The 17970-nt window shown below is 48.5% G+C and overlaps 1 protein-coding gene across 24 annotated transcripts in view; it reads left to right on the forward strand.

Moving 5' to 3' along the window:
* The window catches only part of Kcnma1 (potassium calcium-activated channel subfamily M alpha 1), an 888761-nt gene that overhangs the window by 379938 nt on the left and 490853 nt on the right, over window positions 1–17970 (forward strand). For all 24 annotated transcript variants that reach the window (XM_048801821.1, XM_048801797.1, XM_048801798.1 and 21 more), the window contains exon 3: window positions 1081–1242. In XM_048801821.1, the coding sequence (XP_048657778.1) occupies window positions 1081–1242 (162 nt within the window). The remainder of the gene's footprint in view (window positions 1–1080; window positions 1243–17970) is intronic.

Here is a 17970-nt window from a genome sequence, read left to right on the forward strand (position 1 = left end):
GAGAAGGGGATAGATAAGCACTTGAGGAGATGAGGGAGCAAGCCCCAAGCATTGATGGGAGAAAAGTGTTCCAGCAGAGAGCATATTGTGTGCAAACTTGTATAATCAAGAACCCTGTGTGGAGTTCAGTCATCTGATAAAGTCAGCCTTTTTATCTTAAGGAACTTTTTAAGCTGTAAAGGGAAATTTATTCTCTCCTAAACCGAAAAGGTCTGGTATGGATTTCAGGCCTAGCTGGATCCAGGTATTCAAGTGATGACACTGATATCCTATAGCTTCTACTTTCCTCCCACAGTGGCTTTATTCTCACAGAAGGATTGCTTTTTTCTACTCTCTCCAGCAAATTTTCTGGGTTTGAGTTGTATTGGGTGAGCATGGGTCACATGACCATCCCTGGCCCAGACACTGTTACCAGGAGAATAGAATGGACTGACTGAAACAGTGTGAGGCCATTAGTCCCTTTTGAATCACATAGATGGAGAGGAAGAGATGGGAATGTCTTTAAAAGAAAGTGAGTGTACTGGTATGCAAGGATCACAAAGACTGGGCAGGCGAGCTCCATGGTGTACTGACCACACCCTCTCCCACTGCCCTGGGACCCTGGACAGGTTGCTTTTCCTCCTGAGGTTGGGGGCTTTTCTCTTTAAAATGGACAGAGAATAATGTCTCATTTGCAAAAGTATTTTAAAAGGAAAAACTTTTATTTGTTTATTTTTGGGGTACCAAGGATTAAACTCAGGGGCACTCAGCCACTGAGCTACATCCCCAGCTCTATTTTGTATTTTATTTAGAGATAGGGTCTCACTGAGTTGCTTAGTACCTCGCTGTTGCTGAAGCTGGCTTTGAACTTGTGATCCTCCTGTCCCAGCCTCCCGAGCTGCTGGGATGACAGGCATGCACCACCGCGCCCTGGCTGAGAAAAGACGTTTTAAAAACTGATCGTTACAAAGTCGAAGCCCTCGCCCACCCCTCCTCCCCACCTCAGTGGGGGCCACCCTTGGGCTTCGATTCCTTGTGGGAAGGGGTGTATTTAAATCCAGTTGTTCCCTAGGTTCCAACTCTCCTTCTCTCTATTGCCAGGAGGCCCAGAAGATTAACAATGGCTCCACCCAGGCTGATGGCACTCTCAAGCCAGTGGACGAGAAAGAGGAGGCGGTGGCAGCCGAGGTCGGCTGGATGACCTCCGTGAAGGACTGGGCCGGGGTGATGATATCCGCCCAGACGCTGACCGGCAGAGTCCTGGTGAGTCCCCGGCCTCCCCACGCCAGGAGGCCTCACCTGTGCCCTTGATGGCTCTGTTTGTGAGATGTGGTGTCCTGCTGGGCCTCCTCCAGCTAAGCTGGTGGCCCGGGAGAGATTTGCAGAGCCTGGGCTGGGAGCCCATTGGAGGGCACACTTTTAAGTTTATCTGCTTGCAGGAGAGATGTACACACAGGTGCACACACACGCACATACACGCACACACAAAAACACACACCTGGACCATCTTAGAACAAAGCGGGGCCAAGAAACACATGCCAGGTGCCTATGGAGGACCTGTACACCCAGGGTCCAGGGTGCTGTGTGTGTGCATATGTGTGTGTGCATGTGGCCTTCTGGGGATGTCACTGCTGTCCTTTGGCGGCTGGGCAGTGAAGTGAGCTCCTTTGGGGGCAGTGTCTTATTAGGCATTGTGTGAACTGGATCCTGCCCTTGGTGGACACTCACCATCATGGTCATGCTGAAGCTGTCCACAACCCCTGTGCTTGGAGCACTGCCCACGTGCCCTTAGTTCAGATGCCAAAGTTGCCGAAGCCTGTCTGCAGCGAGTCCTGCTTCTCTCTGATCTGCTTGTACAGAGCTCGGCTTCGTTGACTGGCCTCGTGAGCCCCTGGTTTCAGGGGAGGATCATGGGTGCGACAGGTTTAGAGTGACCGAATACCTGGGCACTCAGGGACGAGGCGGCCACCGCTGCCAGGCCCAGGCTCCAGCAACAGGGGTCTCCCGGCCCTGATCACTGGTTTTCTTGAGTCTGCTCTGGGTCGGGAGTTTCCCTGAGAAGGACGATGCCTTCGGGGTGACTTCTCTCTGTGACCCTAGAAGCTGTATGGTGCGGGGCCACCCTTCCTGGTCCCAGAGTGAGGCTCAGAGATCCAAGATCAGCCAGGGATGCTGGGAATGGGTCTTATGACCTCGGTGATTCTCTGTAGAGTCTCAGGGAGGAGGTGATTGTGGACGGAGCGAGGGGGCAAGGCTTTAACTCATCCTTCCTGGGGGGAGTTCTGCGTTGTGTTTGGGATAAACCCCTCACAGACCTTTGGAGGAGATGTTGAACTCCCTGCTCCAGGAATCCAAAGAAGGCTGGCCAGATGGCCTCTCTGGGGGACAGGGCCCTGGGAACTGCGGCAGCCACTGTCAGGTTTGTGGCTGTGAAGTTATGGCTGATAGAGACCCATGGAGGACAGGTCAGGAAGAGGAGAGATGCAAGGCTGGGGTTTTGGAGGAGGAGAGAAAAGCTGGTGAGGTCAGTCACTGCCGGAGGAAGACAGAGGGCGGAGGCCCAGGGGAGAGCGTGTCCATTGAGGATGTGCAGGTGCTTCCTGTTGGCTGTGCTGTGTGGCCATCGTCATCCTCCCTTCTGGTTCCTAGGCGAAGGCTCCATGGCTCCTTTGGGCTGTGTGTGAGTGAAGTTTGCTCGGGAGATACCAAGGTTGGAGTCGGTCTGACATTCATGTGGTTAAGATGGCGGCTGTGCCCTCAATGCACATGGTGATGGCAGACACAGAAGGGAAGGCAGCTTGGTTGTGCAATGGAACACGATCTCCTCACATGTGACCCTCACAGTTAGTGCTCATTGTCTTCATCAGCATGAGCCAAGAGGTACCAAGTTCTGACTCTGGGTCAAGTGTCTTCTCAGTCCTGTGGGATACAGGGAATGACCCTGATTCTACTGCACCGTGCATGGCCATGGCCGAAAGAGTGCATGGGGAGAGATGTGGAGTCCAGGCTGTGTGTGCGTGCTCGTGTATTGGGGAGGCTGTAGGAGGGGGCAGGAGACGCCAGGGAGGAGGCCTCCAAGTTAAATGAACCAGGCACACACTTGGTGGTCCAGAAGATACCCCCCAAAAGAAGATCCTTAAAGCTCGAAAACAAGGACCTCTCCGGGGATCCAGAAGCTGAGAAGAATACTGAGTGAGATGGAAAGCTCTGGAGTGGAGCTTTGAGAGGAGAGTTAGGATCCTGAAAGTCAAAAGAGAGGAAATCCTTCCACAGTGAGCAAGCTGCGGGAGCAGAGGGGAGCCTGGAACATTGCAGGAAGAAGGGACCCCACCTGTGAGGCCCAGGGCCACGAACACAAGGGCATTCGAGAGCAAGAAAGATCAGGAAGGGGACTGGAGACAGCTTGTCAGGTCTTCGAAGGCCAAGCTGGAGAATTTGGGCTGGGTATAAAAGACTAGGAGATTTTGAGGGAGAGGTACCGTGAGGGGTTGTTATACGGACAGTAGGCGGATACGGAGAGACCTAGGGAGAAGGCGGAAGTTGGAGGTCTTAGGACAGGTGAGGGTAGTGAGCCCTGTGTCAGTGAGAGCTCAGGGAGGGGGATGGCCGTGGCTCCTGAGAGGCAAGGCCTTACCCAACACCGAGTTGTAGATGGGGTGATGTGGTGCATGTGGGATTCCTGGTGCCACGCACACCCCACAGCCCCCTCGATGTGACTGCTGTGCCGCCCCTCACATCTTTGAGAGCCTCTTGTGATGGGGCATGCTGTGTCATTTTATTCATCCTGCATTTCCTGCCCTGCTGCTGGGTTACGGGGGCTCCTCACAAGGAAGCCAGCCAGCCTTCCCCAGGAACCCATCTCTCTTTACAACCGAGAAAACCAAAGCATGGGAGGCCCTTGACTTGCCAAAGGTGACGGAGCCAGCCTGGTGACTGTGGGCCTCCAGACTCCCAGCCTGCTGTGCCTCCAGCTGAAGATAATGCCTTTTCTTTGCCAAGCCACTGCCAGCTGTTGCTTTGGCTGTGACATTTTGACGTTACCCCCGTGATGCCAACTGGTTCCTCAGGCCACTTGGCCTGACCCTCTTAACATTTGCATGTAGAAGCAGAGCTGCCCTGGCCCCCTTGCCTATGGCTTCCCAAGATGCCAGCTGAAGTTGCTTTCTGAAGGTCCCCTTGAGAATGTCCTGCTGGGGCTGCTGGGCCCTCAGAGCAGAGCAGGCCTGCTGTACAGCGGTCAGGATCTTGAGTTCCAGGAGGTAGCTGCCTGAGACTAGGCCTGTAGGCCTTGCTTGCACACAGAACACACTTTACGCTGCAGTCACAGCACACAAGAGGAAGCTGCGCTGCCTGTTAGGAACCCCAAGCTGTGTTTGTCTTGAGCTGTCCAAATGTTTATCCCTGCAATGATGGGTCCAGAGCAAGAGGAGACACCTGGCTGTTCAGAATTTTCCTTTTCAATTTTTAATGTCTTTTCCTTGATGCACTCTCTGGAGCTCGGTGCCCATGTCTGGGCCCCTATTCTCACCTGACTGATTATCACAGGTGAGAGCTGGGACATTGTAGGTGAGGCCCAGCTGGGGAAGAATTTGCCAGGACAACCCCAGAATATCCGCAGCGGCCTAAAGCAGTGAGCATCAGGGCTCCAGGCTGGGGATTACTCATGTTGCTGAACTACATGTAAAGTTGTGGCACTCCATTTAAAAGATGACAAATGATCATCGCCATTCACCAGGGCTTTTTATAGTCAGCACCTGGAGCCTCATCACCAAAGTGATGAAATTCCCCCCCACCCCCTTCCCGGGCTACAGGTCTCAGAATAGCCACTGTGCCTGGCCTCATCCTGGCCCCAGCTTAGCCGCATAGGAACAGCTAGGCTGGGATGGATGGAGTCTTGTCTTGGCGCAAATTCTACATCAAAGAAGTACCAGGCTATCAAGGGTGCTGCTTCCTTTATTTTCTTTAATTTACAGAATATTTGTTTTCTGATAATAAAAGTTCTATTAGTCTCCATGTCCACAAGTTCCGTATCCATGAATTTTAGCGGACATGTATGAAAAATAGTGAGGAAGGCCAGGCGTGGTGGTATATCCCAGAGGCTAGGGAGGCTGAAGCAGGAGGATCACGAGTTCAAAGCCAGCCTCAGCAACTTAGCGAGGTTCTAAAACTCAGCAAGGCCCTGTCTCTAAATAAAATATAGAAAGGGCTGTGGATGTGGCTCAGTGGTTAGGCGCCCCTAAGTTCAATCCCCAGTATTAAAAAACAAAACAAAACAAGAACCTTAGGAAGAAAACTGCATCTGTACCAAATGTATACTATCTTTTTTCCTGTTGTCATTTTCTAAATAATACTGTAGAGTGACTTTTTTCATAGCATTTGCATTGCATTATGTATCACATGTATTCTAGGACGATTGAAAGCATATGGGGCAGAGTGGATGTGTGGGGGTCATGTGCAAGTGCTATACCATTTAAACAAGGTACTTGAGCATCTGTGGAGTTGGGTATCCACAGGAGCTTCTGGAACCAGTCCCCAGCAGTTACTGGTGGACGTCTTTAGGATAGTATGTGCTTATTTTGGAACTTTGGAACGTCATAGAATTTCTGGGGTTTTCTACTTTAGGATATGGAGTTGACCCACAAATGGAAGACTTTGAATCCATGTGTCAGTGTTACCAGAGTTCCTCCCAACAGCTTGGAGGTTGTTGAGGTCTTGCTTCATTACAATTCACCTGATGCATTTTGTGCAAACACTCATAGAATAAATAGTTCTTTGCACCAGAGATCATCATGATCCTCTTGGTGAACATCCAGTAAACATTCTGAATTAGAATAGGGACTATGTCTCTTCCTGTGGTGGTTGCTGGGAGCCAAGTTGGTGGCCCATGGAAAAGTAAGGGCATCTTGGTGCTTTTGTGCTGTGCATTCACATTGCCCCTGCTTTCCTCCGTCTCTTCTCTCATCTCTGCATTGCCCTGATTTCCTAACACTCTTATTTGAAATTTACATGCATGCGGTTTCATGCTCTATCCAGTTCTGTGAGCCAAATCAAACCTTTCTAAGAATGAGATGGTACAGAGGGCAAGAAACACATGGGGTAGGCTTTTGTGCAGTTTGTACTTTGGAGACTCAAAAAACAAATAATCAACAGATATTTGAGTTCATTGTTGGTAACTTTTTCTGTAGCGAATAGTTTAGGCCTCCTGAATCACAGAGACTCTAATGACTACAGAACTCTATCATTGTGGTTTGAAAGCAAACAGCTACAGTGTGACTGTGTTCTAATAAAACTTTATTTCGAGAAATAGGTGGTGGGCCAGATTTGTTCCATAAGCCATAGTGTGCAGACTCTTAGTTCAGTTTTCCCCCTTATTTTATAAAGATATTGAAAGGTAGGGGCTGAGAGAGGAGGGAATTTTTTTTAAAGATTATCTAGCACAAGAATGATAGTACTAGAGAACTTGCTTGTAAAGGGGAAAGCTGTGGACACACACAGGTAAACACAGGCACAAATACACACACCATCTCCACTAGTACCTAGTTTCTGAATATACATGTTCATTTCCATGTTGATCTCAGAGCCATTCTCTCTCTAGGAAGACTGCCTTGTGGCTAAGGGCAGCCTCATCTCAAGGTGTGAGCCATATCTGTCCTGGCTAGACTTTGTCTCAACCCCTTGATGGATTCATTGTTTTTTACTTCTCTTCAAAGGCTGGTCTCACCCACTGGCTCCTTGAGGGAGGCCTTTAGAATCACCGTTTTTAGTTACTTTCCTGGGCTACATTTGAATGTTGCTCCAGGAAACATACGTGCCTAATTTCATGGACTGAAAACATTTGCTACTTGTTTTAATGTTTGGGGGGATGATTTATCAACATAAAGAGAAGGAAAACACCAGTCTCTCCCTTTATCTTTCTAAATATGTCGCATATGTAGCATTTTACATTAACACTATGTGCATAGTCTGAACCATTTTATTCTTATCTCCCAGGGTCCTAAAGAAAATATGTATCAAATACATCTTTCAAATAGGAATAATCCTGTTGGTTTAATAGTGTTAAGTAGCTGTGCATTCACTGCTGTGCTGTTTGCCCATGAAATAGGACCAGTTGAGCCATATGGAGGTACATGTGGGCACATGCTTAATCAAATATGTGACATTCATTGCAGTCATTTCTCCTGTGAGGTGGCTCCTGTGCTGGTGGCATTTCTCATTAGCAATCTTTCCTTTTCGTTTACAGTGCTGCCTGGTGGTAAATTGACACACGAATCACATTTCCACTTCACTCTCTTCTTCTCATCAGTGAGATTTTTAAAAAAAAAATGGTTTTGGCAATTCTATGTACATTTCTTATATTACCTGCAAATCCTCTACATAACAGAAAGACCAGAGGTTTCATAGGATTGTAGGGTTTTTTTTGGGTAAGAATGCCCCAGTCATGGGCAGGTGTGTCCTGCTCTTTGTGTCATTTAGGAGTTAAGTTTTTATTTGAGTTAACACCCTAAAGGAAGGCACTGACTCGGAGGAGCCACTTGGTAGTTCCCTATCAGGACTTAAAAATGGCTCTTCGTTTTATCCTGTGTGTAGATACGGGGTTCATATGTTGGCTATTAGTCAAGAAGTCAAAGAAAGTATTTAGGTTTTATATTATTAAACATAAAATTTTGCTCATATCTGATGAAAGATGCACTAAGATTTGCAGTAAGTTTGTTATTTGTGACCCAGTATCATTCACTCAGGGGGGATGACACCAGTCAGGGAAGCGGTGGCATCGAGGCTGTCCTGGACAGGTAGTGAGCAGCTGGTGGCTAGAGACGTTCAAAAAGGGGCAGGGTCACATCTGGTGGTGCAGTTGCTGACAGCTGGCCAGACTCTATCCTCATTGCTTTAATTAGGCTGCAGTGAACTCCATCAGGAAATGCTCCAGAATGAGCAGACTTCAGTTCTCGGGGCCTCCTCTCCGTTGTCCCTTGCCCCTGGCCCATGCCCATCAGTATATAGGTGCTCACAGAAGTCCTGCAGCAGGACAGTGTAAAGGTTTTATTTTGCCCAGCAGTTCTCATTCTCATGTCACCATGGGTTTCTTTCCCCAGGGAACACCTGTTGGGGGGGGGGGCAATTAACTAGCTCAGGGATCAGTGGGGTGCCGCCCAGGGGCCCACCTGGCTCGCTGCCTCTTTTTTACTATTTGTGACTAAAAATGTTTTTCATGTTTTTTTTTTAGTGGTTTAAAAAAAATCAGAAGAAGAATATTTGATCACATGTGAAAATTATCTGAAATTCAAATTTCAGTGTCCATAAACAAAATTTTATTGGACTCCAGCCATGCTCGCTCATTTGCATACCTTCCATGGCTGCTTGCGTAACTCACCACAACGCAAGTTGAGTAGTATCCACAGTCCAAGACACCCACCAGCCTAAAATAATTCCCATCTGGCCCCATAGAGATAAAGCCTGCCACCGCCTCTGTGACTGCAGATTCTCTTTCCTAAGTGGTGGATAGGGCCTGCTCCCCAAGTTACCCAGGCTCAAGGTGAATGACATCTAGCCCCTTCTCACAGAGGTAGGCCGGCATTTACTTCCACAGGTTCAACTAAGTCCTGTGGTAGAGATGAGGAGACAGAGGCCAGAGCCAGCAGACCCTCCACTGTTCATAGCAGGTTCTCAGGTGGCCTCAGCTTACGGGCTGAGTACATTACACTTCCTGATATTGAGGCAGTGTTTCTGAGAATTTTGTAGCAGGGTCAAATCCTTGCATCCACCTGCCTTCCCTCCTTTAGTCCCCAAGCCACAGGTCCCAGCAGCTCAGAGGGTCTAGTCTTTGCCATAGAGCACCCCTGACCAAGCCCGCACTGTGCATGCATTGCCCGTTTTTTCCCCCCCGCAAAGAGCAGCTGTTATTATTTCTAGCTGGTATGTTGGCTCCTCCCACCTTCCCCAGGGCTGTTGCAAAAGGAAGTTTCAGAGATCAGTCCTCAGGTAGCTGTGGAGGGAGGAATAGCTTCTGGACCTGGAGCAGTCTGCTTCATTCTGGCCATCAGTATCTGGTTATGGGGCCTCTGGGTCCCCCTGGAAAGGGCTTGTGCTACTGTCACTCCTCTCCTCTGGGGTGTCCAGTTGAGGGTGTATCCTTGCTTGGTCCTTCCATCTTATCTGTCCATCTATCCATGTATATCCATTTATCCATTGATTCAGTCCATGTCTGTTTCCAAGGTAACACACCGTCAGTGGTACCTTATGAGATAGAACATTGCCAGGGGCTTTGCATTGAGCAGGCCAGGTAGGCTTCCTCTGTTGGACCGGGAGGGATGAGCCCTGCCCTTTGCCACACAGCATCATCTGAACTTGGGCTCCTGCTCCCATCTGGCTCCTCTTCTCTTTCTTAATTGGAACCCACGAGGAAGCTAGGTGAAGCCCTCTGCACCTGACAAATCTCCAATTCCTGCTTCTCCTCTCTCCTGGGATAGCCATCCATCCTGGGGAAGGAGCAGCTTGCTTCTTGGCACACAGAGGCTGCTATGCGTGCTACAGCAGGGCGACACCGCCAGATGGCGTCCTCTCTGGGACTTTCATCCTGCCCAGTTGCTTCATCCTTGATGCTTCAGTATCCTCATCTGCAAAATAGGGATAATAACAGGCGCTGCCTCTTAATGTTATGGTGAGGAGTTCATAAGTTGGTGAAATGTTTAGAATGGTGCCTGTGGACTGTTAGTGCTTAAGAAATATTGGCTACTAGGATTTTTCTCATGGCTGGGTGAGCCCAGGTGCCATGTCATGGAGGAGCAGGCTCCTGTGGAGACCCACAAGGGAAATGGGTGGAGAAGAAATACTTTCCTGGGCAGAGAGACAGCAGCCCTCAGACGTCACCAAACTTGACTTCCACCCTGAGTTCCGAGGAGCTCTGGGCATGGCCATTTGAAAGGCTCTGGGTGGCCTGGGCAGGCAGTGATTGGTGTCCAGCCAGTTGGTGATATTTGTTCTGTGTGTGCCCTTCATCAGGCTCACCCAAGCCCCGTCCCTGCTGTGGCGGGCTCATGCCAGTCTGAGTCACCATTGTCAAGAGGGCCAGGAAATTCTCACTTCATGTAGCCTCTCTGAGATGGCCAGGGCCAGAGCAGGGCTGGGCTTTCCCTAGAGCTGTACATTGTGGGGCATGTGTCATAGGAAACACTTTGGCAGGATGACAGATGAGTCTTGTGGAAAGAGGATCAGTTGAGCTCACCATGGTCCCTGCACCCACCCAGTCCTCCCTGGGATGTGGAGTGAGGCTGACGAGGCGGAGACAGGCTGGTTTCAGAGGGCGTGCTACTACTGCTCTATGGGGAGGTGTGTTTAACATCCTTGTTGGCAGGTAATAAGCACAGATCTGTTAGAAGGAGATGGGAGAGTGTGTGCTACCACCAGTAGACAAAGACTCAGAGTATGCTGTGCATTTGAGACATCTCCTTTGAGCCCGTCAGACACCTGTTGGTTTTCACTGCAAACTCTGCAAAGTGCAGTCATGCAAAGTGTTGAAAGTGAAAATGTCATACTTGCATTTTCTAGAATGCTTTTGGGTGGTGAGGTGTCTGGGAGAGAGGTTAGTGATAAATCAGAGCTTATGACCTATCCATCAGTGCTTTGAACAGGCCTAGGAGTCTTCTAATCCTGGTCTCATATCCTGTGCATTCCTGCTGCTGGATCCCAGGAGCCTCAGTAAATTATGTGTGTATGATTAATGTTAACTAGCCTTCCTCTCCTCCCGCCAGTAAAAACTGGCGCCCCCTGCAGGAAATGGAACATATTGGCGCTCACCACGCTGCGCTGGTAGTTTTCTTACATACTTAGCTTTCTCTGCAAGGTCTCTCGAGGATGCTAATGGCTTAGCACTGTCTGTTTGTCAGAAAAATATCTTGGTGGGCTGAGACTCTCCTAAGAACCTCCGTTTCAGCTGTGATAAAGTTTGTTTTGCAGGGAGACTCAAAAATAGCGACGAAGACGATGACAGCCATCAGCCTCTGTTGTTGCCGGGAAGCACGTGCCTGGAAAGTCACACTTGGGACCACACACAGGCTGATGCTGCCAAGTTTAGTTTTCTAGGCTATGTTTAGGAGGAGGCAGACGGACTCGTGCCTGAGGGCCCTGAACATCCCAATTTGGTGCACTAGATGCCCCATTTTTAGGGTCTGGGTCCAGAATAAGGCTTTTTTTTCCAGAAAAACAACAATTTCAGGGAAACAACCAAAAGAAAGCCATCATTTGCCCTAAAAATTTTGTAAGAAGTATTCTCTCCTGTTTGAGTAGTGAGGGAACTGGGACATGACAGTCACTGCTCTGTCTTAGGGAATTAGGACACTTGAAAACTCAATTAAATGCACCCCAGCCTCTTAAGCACTAGGGCTATCGTTTTGCTCATCCAGTTAATTTTAGTTCATGAAATTGGCCTTGTGCTGACATGGAAGGAAAAGTGAAGGATCGTGGCCTGGAGCCTCTGAGGGCAGCCTGGGTCTCAGCATGCCAGCCTGCAAGGGCACAGCTGTGTCCTTGGGCATCGGAGGTTACCTTTAAACCTGAGTGTGCCTCTCCCTGGGGCCAGCAGACCTCTGGGCATTTCTTGTTTATTGGAGGTGGGTTCATCCTGAAAGCAGATGGACAGGGCATACTGGCTTCTCTTCAAGGATGAGAAACAGAGGATCTGGCAGGTTAGTTAGAAAGATTGAGAAGCCACATCCCCTTCCCCAAACTGGAATGGTCTCCAGACTATGTGAGCAAAGAGACTACATTTCTCATTCCCTTTTTATGTGTCCCAGCCTTTTTGTGATTGTTGATGAAGCCACTCTCCTAAGGGAAACAGGGGAGAGCTCCTTGAACAGGGGAGAGGATGAGAAGATCCCACAGTACGCTTCTTCAAATTGTCTTCATTTATACTAACAATATCTTGAATCAGGTAGAATCTCAAGAAGGTGGCATTTCAGGGGACAGAGGCTCCTGGGTCCCTGGCAGCTGCTGAAACCTGCTGTGTTTGTTTGCCTCTGAGTTCTATCTTTCCCAGGAAGGTGTGGGGTTGGGAAGCCCACCAGGAGGGGCTCTTCCTCTTGTTTCTAGAGCAAAGGGCCAGGTTGTGACTACATTGGCTGGAGCCTCCATCCTGGGCTAATTATATCAGCCAGACACTGAGAGAGCTGTCCACCTGGGATCATCCCTCAGGAGTGGAAGATAAATCCCTGCAAAGGAAAGAAGCTGTTTTCAGGAGCTACTTCTTACCCAGGCACCTGCGTGAGCTCCCAGGGCTCGGCCATGATGTTATCGTCTCCCTATGAACTAGGAGGTAGGCAACTTGGTTTCTCAGGCACCTCAGATCACTCCAGGAAGAGTCTCAAATCAGAAGGATATGAAACCATTTCCTCCTGGAGGGTCATGCTGTGTGTCTCTCTCGGCCTCAGAGATTGGTGACAGTGTGTGAGATCATTTCAGGACGTGAGCGTAGAGATGAGAATCATTCATATCTGAGGAACTGTGGTCAGCAGAAAACCGTTCTAATCCCAGCTCTGCTGTCACCTTTCTGGGTGACCTTGGATGAGTCAATTCCCTCTTTAAGGTTTTGGTGTCGCCATGGACAAGGGTGCCGGTATTTTATTCTCAGGCAGCCCCAAATGTGTCTCTGTTTTCTCATTCTTCTTGCTGTCTTTCAAGCAGGAGAGGTAGTAAGGTGTATCTCAGGGCTTTTATGCACTTGGCCTTGTGCCCGGAATGAGGACAGGCCTTCCTTTTCTCGGATGCTGGGGCATCTGGAGAGCAGAAGGATGCTCTTCGGGCTGTCCATCATGGATTCCACTGGGCTTGCTGTCCATTCAGACTAAAGCTAATGCCCTTTCCATGGCGTACTAGGATCTGTGAGATATGGCTGCTGCCTCTGGCTCACCACCTGGGATTCTTTTCCCTTCTGACTTTTTCCATGAAGATCTTAATATGTAGAAGAGAAGGAAGAGGAGAAGGGAAGAATCTAGGTAGAACCTTCTAGAGGGAACTGTGGCCATGGACTTGGTGAGAAGAGGCCCCACCCCAAGGGGCAGTTCCTCCTTCTCAGAGCTGGCCTCTTGCCCATTTTCAGCCTTGGAACCCCTTCTTGGGCCACATGCAGTCCATCACCTCTGAAGGAATCATGTTCCAACTTAGGTGGGGTAGCCCTGCTCACCTCCACATCTACTCCAAGAGCTTTCCTTGCAGCTGAACAGCCTCTGCTTAAGGGGACCCTGGATAAGATGGGCCACTGTCTTTAGCTGTGACCACCATCACTGTGGAAGCAAATGAGGCATCGTGGTCCTGAAAGTCCAGTCCTCTTTCTCCTCCAGAGGCAGAAGCAGCTCCAAGTCTTTGCACCTGCAAACATTTAACAAAAGGCACATTTTGTTAAATGTCCTGAGACACCCAGGAGGAGCTGAAGGAGGAGGGCACATTATGGTGGCCACAGTCATTTTTAATTTCTGGAATAAGATAGCAGATTCTGAGGGCTACCAAAACTAACCCCTAGATAGGCTAGCCTCCACATTTACAGCCAGGGTGCAGAATGCTGTGGGAGACCAGTAGATCTCATATTGCGGGAATTTCCCAAATGAAGCTTCATTTCAGGTTAACTTCTTAGACGAGCTTAGAAAACAACTGCACACACCCTCAGTGGACTATTTCAAGCATTTCCAATTTAATTAACATGATTTAAAGAAAGACCATCCATAGCTTGGGAGGAAGGGCTGAACCCTTCCCTGTTTGCAAAATTGCAAAACATCATTGTTTCTCTGCCTTTGTGCCCAGTTTGCAAAGCTGTAGTTTGTCTGGTTGTTTGTCCCAGAGACTCTGAGTGCTGGAGCTTGTTTCGAAGCCCTCCCCACCTCCCAGTCACCCAGGGGAATTGTGTGCAGGGGCTCAAGCGTTCTCTTACTGAGCCAACCATGAAGAGGCAATTTGGAAAGACACCCTTCTAGCACGGAGATATATTGTGTTTCCTCCGTGGGCTGAGATGGAGAGATTAAGATGAGAGAACAGAAATAAATAAGTAACCAGTTTCTCTTTCATTTAACTTTCTTTCAGAATTGGCCGCTAGTGCTAATTATTTCTGCTGTAGATTTTGTCAGTCTTTGAATCCCCATCCTTTTGCTATAGGTGGTATATTTTAAAGATGCAAAGTGACACGAAAAACAATCCGTTTTCCGGAGAGATAATTTTGTGTACATTAAACAGACACATTAAGTCATTTATAAGATAGCTGTTTGTTCTCAGGAGCCTGGAGAAAATCTGAATTTCTAATTCTGGACTCTTTAATAATTTTCAAAAGAACGGAGGGTAATAATTAAATATCTTTGAACTTCCCCAGGCTGCCTTTTATTCCATGATCTCAAAGTATTTGAAAAGGAATAGAATTCTCTACCTTGATGAAATCCATAAGAGGGTACAGCGCACGTCGGTCCCAGGAGGAGTTTCCAGAATGGAGAACTTAAGGTAAAGAGGCTCAAGAAGGAAAAAAAAGCAGAAGGTCACTTTCAAAGCTTCAGGTACAGAGTTGAGTGAAGAGCCTCTGTAACAGTTTTTATCTCACAGCTTTGGCTGCTAAGTCTTGGAAAGAAGACCAAAGAGACAACAGAAGCAGAACTTAGTGAAGGATGTCTGTAATGAGATTACCCATGACATAACATCATTTTCTAGTTCTAGTGTTTAAGGATTAGAAGAGATTTAATGCAGGGATGGTGATCAAGATTCATCCCGTGGGTTCATCCTGATTGATGGTTGGTGCCTGCAACAAAGAACCATCCAGTCTCTTCTCTGAAGAGTGCTGTGATCGATTAGTGATGTCTGCCATGAGCAAAGGTTCGGAAGGTGGCAGAACCAATGTTATACCTTAGCTCTAACACGTTCCCCATGGTTTAAGTGTGAACAGAGTGGGGCTTCTTCAAAGTCATATGGTCAGTCCCAGGTAGCGTATGGACTAGAACCCATGTCTCTTGACTGACTGGTATTCGACAGCCCAGATCTGTAGTTTAGACCACAGAGGACAGCAGCATGATCTGCCTTCTTTTCTTTCTTTCTTTCTTTTCTTTTTTATTTATTTTTTTCACATTGCAGCCTGACTTCAGATTTTTCCATCTGGAGACTTGGGGGTGGATTTTCAGAGCCACAGTGATTCTACAAACAGAAAGGCAAGCGTAATTTTCCGGTTTGTTATGTCCACTCTCAAAATTCTCTTAGCGCACAGCACACGCTGATCTCAGCCCTCCTACTGCAAAAATTTCCCCTCAGCCCACTCCTGGGGTTCCATTCTCTCCACCTCTGCAGATGCCTTTCCCACCCCCCACTCCCCCGGCACCATAAAAAGCTTCTGGTGGGGGGTTGATGTGTCATCGTCTCCTTCCTTCACCACCTCACCTCCTATTTCTTCCTGTGTCTCCCCTGACTGTTCTATCTCTTCAGCTATTCCTGCTCACCTCTTAATGGCTGTACTTACAAAGATAAATACATTTTGCCTCTGACCAGAAGCAGTTTCTGCCCTGACTTGAATTTTAAAGTCTGCCAGAGTTGCAAGGCAGGAAGCAGGGCCAGAGTCCTGTTTTGTCCTGGGAGCCATAAAAGTTTGCTAAGAGTTTATCATCTCCATCAAGATGAAAATGGGATCCCAAGGCTTCAAATATGAAAGATAAATGACAAGGCAGACTTCAGCTTCTGTCAAAGCCCAGTTCTCTTTCACAGTTTTATGAGTCTACCTGCTGTGCTTCACCCTGGCCTCTATCTCATTGTGATGTCAGACAGAACCTTCTCCAGGAATTTATGCAAAGCTGGGATGGGATAGAGGATTTCAGGCAACGGGTAGAGCTTGGGAGAAGACAGACAAATCATGTTCTTATGCCATAAGTCACTGTGCGACCCCTCGTCCGTTCCTCCATTTCTGTTCCTCCATTTCTGACATAATAGGATGGAATAGAAAGCCCATTAGCTGGAAAGCTCAGGCTGACCTTCAATTCTGGGGCTGTGATTTATACAGCACTCTGGGGTTCCATGTCCCAGGCTGTCTTTCACAGTTGAGGGACACTGGATTCTTGGTCGGGACAGAATTTGTCCTGGTGGCTTTGGTAACCAGCCTCATGCTAGTTAGTGGGAGGGGCTTGGCCTGTGTTTCTGTGGCCTATTGAAGAGAACCCCACAATGCATCTTTTCTGGAAACCAGGGCTGCAGGGAGCCCATGTGCCACTGTAGGTGGCCCAGAAACTGCCCAGTGAATGCTCCCAGAAACCTGTGTCTGATCTGAATGATTGGTGGGAAACGGAAGCAGACATCTTCTGTCCTGGCAGTAATCAAGTGCCAGTGATTGTCCCTGGTGCTCCTTCATCCATCCCAACATAAGCCCTGGACCTCCTCCTTCTCTGACTCTCCAGCTTCTACCTGAGTCTCCTCACTCATCCCAGCTCCTCCGTTTAGTCCATCTTGTCTGGCATTTCCAGATGGATTTTTTCCCCCAAGCCAGCTTTGCTTAGGCTTCTTCATGCCTCTGCAACCTTCAGTGGCCGCCATGGGCTACAGCTTAGATTCCTTCTGCAGAGGTCAGGGCTCACGATCATTCAGCCCGCACTGTCTTTCCAACGAACCCTCTCTCTGTATTTTCCTCCTGTACTCTGTGGGTTCAAATCCTACCTCATCCTTAGGGCCAGTGCAGTCTTGCCCTCCTTTGCAATCCACCAGTCTTGTTCACCATTCATATGTGCTTGTGTGCAGGACTCATCTACTTTAGGGGCAGTGCAGCTGACTCGGTAAGAGCACAGGCTATGGCACCAGATTGGCTGAGCTTGACCTTGGCTCTTCCATGTGCTAGTTGAGCCAGTCCCTGAGGACAATATTAGTACCTCTCTCATCAAGTTATTATGGGGACTAAATGATCTAATATTTGTAAAGTCCTGAGAACAGTAGCTGGCACAGACTGAGTATTATATAATCTTGTTTGTCATTCAAACACAGTAAACTGTAAGTTCCTTGAGAATAGGAAACATGTATTTTAGTTTTATTATCCCTTTTGTCTTGTCCTGGGGGTGAAGTAATCCTGAACCAGATTGCTGTGAGAAAGGAGGAGGTGGGGAGAGAGAACACACGGGAAAGCGCTCTGCCGTCTCTTTATTCAACTGGTATTATTGAGCGTCTGGAAGTACCAAGCTCTCTGCTTGGCGGCTGTTGACCTCCATGGAAGAAGATATGATCTCACGGGAAGTCAGTGTCTAAGCACACTGACTGTAATTGTACAGAAGACAAGTGTCCAGCATGCTAATGTTCTCATCCTCGTGCCACAGATGAGGAAACCAAGGCACAGCGAGTTCAATAACTTAGGTAAGATCATCCGTCCCAGGAAGCGGAGATCTTGTGACTTGATGGCCTTGGGCTCTTTCTGCTGTGCCATGTGCTTCTCATTCAAGAAAAAGTAAAGGACTGAATGAGTGTGTAAAAGATTGGGAAGAGACACGTGGGCTCCCGGAAGAGTCAAGCCGGAGATTTTGCCATAGAGGATGAGAACAACCTCAGGGCCCTGAAACCATGGCCATTTGTCTGGTCCGACATGGACTGTGGTGGACAGCTGGGTAGTTTCAGAGCTTCTCTTTTTAAAGGAAAACACCTCACCTTTACTGTCCCACCTGGAACCCTCCACCTCACCCTTCCTCTCCTTCCTGAATGCCATTTCTCTTCGTGGCAGAGGTGGTTTGATTTTCTTCCCCTTTGGGTAGTACCCAGGACAGAGGTGGATACAAATGTGGATGGAAAAGGTGTGTAACCATCCTTTCTTTGATCTGCTTTCATCATCATAGACCATTTGGGAGGTTTCCATAGGGACAGGGACAATGCCCCTCTGCTGGGCTTCATGAGCCAGTGAATGATCAAGGCGTCAGGGAAAAGTCTGGAGTGAGGCTGACTGGTTTCCATGGCAACCGCTGCTTGCCTCAACCACGCAACGCACACGTCCCCCTTCCCACGTAGGTAGGTGTGTTT

The sequence above is a fragment of the Marmota marmota genome, unplaced genomic scaffold, assembly GCF_001458135.2.
Source record: "Marmota marmota marmota unplaced genomic scaffold, marMar, whole genome shotgun sequence".
Lineage (NCBI taxonomy): Eukaryota > Metazoa > Chordata > Mammalia > Rodentia > Sciuridae > Marmota > Marmota marmota.